The sequence below is a fragment of the Astatotilapia calliptera genome, chromosome 16 (genome assembly GCF_900246225.1).
Source record: "Astatotilapia calliptera chromosome 16, fAstCal1.2, whole genome shotgun sequence".
In the NCBI taxonomy this organism is placed as follows: domain Eukaryota; kingdom Metazoa; phylum Chordata; class Actinopteri; order Cichliformes; family Cichlidae; genus Astatotilapia; species Astatotilapia calliptera.
Genome location: NC_039317.1, coordinates 5,795,924 through 5,799,631, shown reverse-complemented (window position 1 = coordinate 5,799,631; position 3,708 = coordinate 5,795,924). Strand labels below are relative to the sequence as shown.

Sequence of the window (3,708 nt, the reverse complement as noted above, 5' to 3'; positions counted from 1 at the left end):
GCAGGCTAAATGAAACTAAAAAATGAAGACGTTTAATCAGTAGAGTGGATTAATTCAAAGTGCTAGACAAAGTGCATACTTTGTTACATACTGTAGCATATTGTGAATGTACAATTTTGCCAAGCAGAAGAGACCACACCCAAGCAATGCCACTTCCTCACATACACAGTGACAATGGAACAATGGAAGATCTGTGCTGAGAGTCAAGGAATGTGTGAATGTGCGTCTTTTATATTTGCAGGTCAGTCAATGTGTGGGATATTTTGTATAGGTACGGCAGGCATTTCTGAAAGTTGTAACACAGAGGTTTGGCTTGACTTGGATCTGAGCAACTCTGAGTGAGCAAATGCAAATGTGCCAGGCCTCAAGGATAATGGGTGGTTTGCACAACAAAAGCTGGAGGAGAAACGAGCTGACGACCTGTGAAAATCTCAGAGGTGCTTAACACCTCGGGACTTGCACCAGAAAATAAAAAACCCAGTAATTCTAGGGGGTGTTGGGTTTAGGGAAGTTACATGCTTACATGCTGTCTGGTCTTCATAAACGTAATTGCATGTGTGTATGTGTTAGTACGATTAATGCATTTTATGTTTGTGTAATTTTTGTGTACCTCTCCTCTTTGCGGTGCTCCAGACACAACCATTTACATTCATAGATGTGGACTGAGAAACAGGATTTTACTGTCTGGTATCTCATGCTTGTATAAAATCAAGATAGTCTTCTCTTGGTTTCTAAGCCTGTTTATACAGTCTGTTGTATTCATTACTGATTAAAATTTTTTTGAATATAGCAATGGATGATGAATTAAATGTAACATATATAACCCTTGATGGTTATGTCGAACTTAAGCGATGCGGATATCTATATTTTTTAATTATGGTTGCACTTTATGTTTTAATAATTATAAGTAATTCAACCATTGTGTTCCTGATCTGCATTCATCGAAATCTCCATGAGCCTATGTACATTTTCATTGCAGCTTTGTCAGTGAACTCAGTTGTCTTCAGCACTGCGATCTACCCAAAACTCTTTGTTGATGTTTTATCCGAAAAACAGGTGATTTCTTTTTCAGCATGTCAATTTCAGCATTTTATGTATTACTCAATAGGTGGCTCTGATTTCTTACTGTTATCAGCAATGGCATTTGACAGATATGTGTCTATATGTAAGCCTTTAAAGTATCCAGTCATTATGAGACAAACAACCATCAATATTTTGCTATTTTTAGCTTGGTTTTTGCCTGGCCTTCAAGTTGCAGTGTCGCATGCATTAGTTCTTAATAATAAATTCTGTAATTTCACTTTGAAAGGGATTTTTTGCAATAATTTATTGTGGAAACTTTACTGTGAGAGCCCACGAGCAGCATTCATTTACGGTTTAATTGTGTTGCTAAATGTTGCTATTTTTCCTGTGTTGTTCATACTTTTCACCTATGCAAAGATTTTTCTAATAACCTACAGAAGCAGTAGAGATATCCAGAAAAAAGCAGCAGAGACTTGCTTACCTCACCTGTTTGTTTTAAGCATTTTTACTACTTTTTGTGCATATGATGTCATTATAGGTCAATTAGAATTTGATTTTCCAAAAACTGCACAGTTAATAATGACTTTACAAGTGGTTTTGTATAACCCTCTCTTTAATCCGTTTATATATGGTCTGAAAATGAAAGAAATCTCTAAACACCTAAAAAGGTTGTTTTGTCATGTCAGGTGTAGTTAAATAAAAATAATTTCTCATGTGTGACAGTAAAAAAGGGACTTTTCAATTTCTCCATTCTGTATTCTATCAACATTTGGTAGTACTCTGCTGATAACAATGATTATAACTACAGTAGTTTCTCTCCAGGAAACTACTGTACAGCTACAGTGGAGAGATTTTTATTTTATTTTTTTTTAAAAACAACTGTTGGTGGGGGGTTGGGTTACTGGAGTTTCAATTAAGTTTTGGAGTTTCAACAATATAAATTCTTGAAAGTTATTTCTTCATGGAATATATCATGAAAATCTAACTAAAGATTTGTCTGTTTAATTAATTAGAGTGCACACTGGAGGGTGTAATTATTATGCATGAATTTTGAACATCTGTAGTACAGGAACATAATGAAATGAAATATTGTACTCAGCCATGCAGTCCTTCATAAAACCAGGTTTCTGAGCTATTTTTCTGAATCATGATATGGTGTTCGGAACAGAACCAGGGAATAAGAATGTAAATTTTAATCATCTTTTTTTTTTGAAGTTTGAACATAAAAACATAACACATAATAGCATAGCAATTAATGGCCAAGACACTTGAGCAAGAATAATAAAAATCATAACTGCTCTACCAGAATGGCCATAATGGAATTCAGAACATTCCACAAGTGATGCTACTACTGTTTATGCAGGTTTTTATACACACATTTGTAAAATTGTTTCATGTTTGTTAAAATTACTTTGTATTTGCATTTGGACCATGTATTTGTCATGGTCTGAATGGTACTGAATTTCCCGGAGGAACCCAACCGAGGGATTAATAAAGTTTCATCTAATCTAATCTCTAATCTGGTCCAAACTGAGTGCCAGTTGTATTGTGGACCCTGACTCCAACCCCCCAACCCCTTCTGGGCAGAGTTCTGGTTACCTGCTTGTACCTCACCTTACCTGCAGGTCATAAGCAGCAATCACTAGCCAATCACTGTCAGCTCAGATTTGTACTCTCTGTTGAATTATCTGCTACCTCAAGGTGGTAAATTGGCTTCTATGTTTTGCTTATGCTTTGTTTACTTCTTGTGTTAGCGCTAATCCTTCCACCTCCAGTTTCCTTCGCTCCTGAACCAATAGTCACCGCTCAGTGAACTCCATTCCTGTGTGACACTCCTGCCCACTAAGACTTGTGAGTTTAATCAGATCTTTTAATAAAATCTTTGCTTTAAAGAAAAAGGCCTCTCGGGCCCTTGAAAGTATTTGCATTTGCATTTAAGCATTAATTTGTAAGTACTCAAAATTGAATATAAATCACTACACATTTGTAAATCTTTGTTTATGCTTGTGGATACACATTTGTAACCCTTTAGAGACTAATTTAACAATGCAGAGAGCTAATGATTAACTAACTATGTTGGTTTGATGGTTCATAGTCTTTTCAAATTTGTACTCCTGCCTGTTTGTTTATCTGAATATCAATTAAAACAGTGCCGTGACAGCTGCAGGGAGGTCAGGACAAAAGCTGCACAGACCTGTTTACCTCACTTGCTCGTTTTAGTCAGCTTTTCATGTTTGTGTTCATATTATATAATTATAGGCAAGGCAAGTTTATTTGTATAGCACAATTGAACAACAAGGTGATTCAAAGTGCTTTACAGAGACATTAGAAACAAAAACAAGTAAAAAGCATGATTTAAAATTGATTAAAACAATCAAACAAACTAACTAACTAATTAACAAACAAACAAAACAGTATATAAAATCAAAACAGATAAAATCAGAAATAGATAAAATCAGTAGTTAAAATGTTAGTTTTGAAATTTAAGCTTAAAAGTGTGGATTTGGTGCTTTATTCAAATGCAGCTGAGAACAGGTGAGTCTTCAACCTGGATTTAAATAAACTGAGTGTTTCAGCTGATCTGAGGCTTTCTGGGAGTTTGTTCCAGATATAAGGAGCATAAAAGCTGAATGCAGCTTATATTATAGCTCATCTAGAAATGAATTTGCCTAATGTTGCACGTTT

The 3,708-nt window shown here is 35.2% G+C and overlaps 1 protein-coding gene across 1 annotated transcript; it reads left to right on the top strand.

The window, feature by feature from the left end:
* The first annotated feature begins 789 nt into the window (after positions 1–789).
* LOC113008102 (olfactory receptor 2T11-like) lies at positions 790–1,719 on the top strand. Its single transcript, XM_026145262.1, has one exon. The coding sequence runs from the start codon at positions 793–795 to the stop codon at positions 1,717–1,719; it is 927 nt and encodes a 308-aa protein (XP_026001047.1). The 5' UTR covers positions 790–792.
* Positions 1,720–3,708: the final 1,989 nt, after the last annotated feature.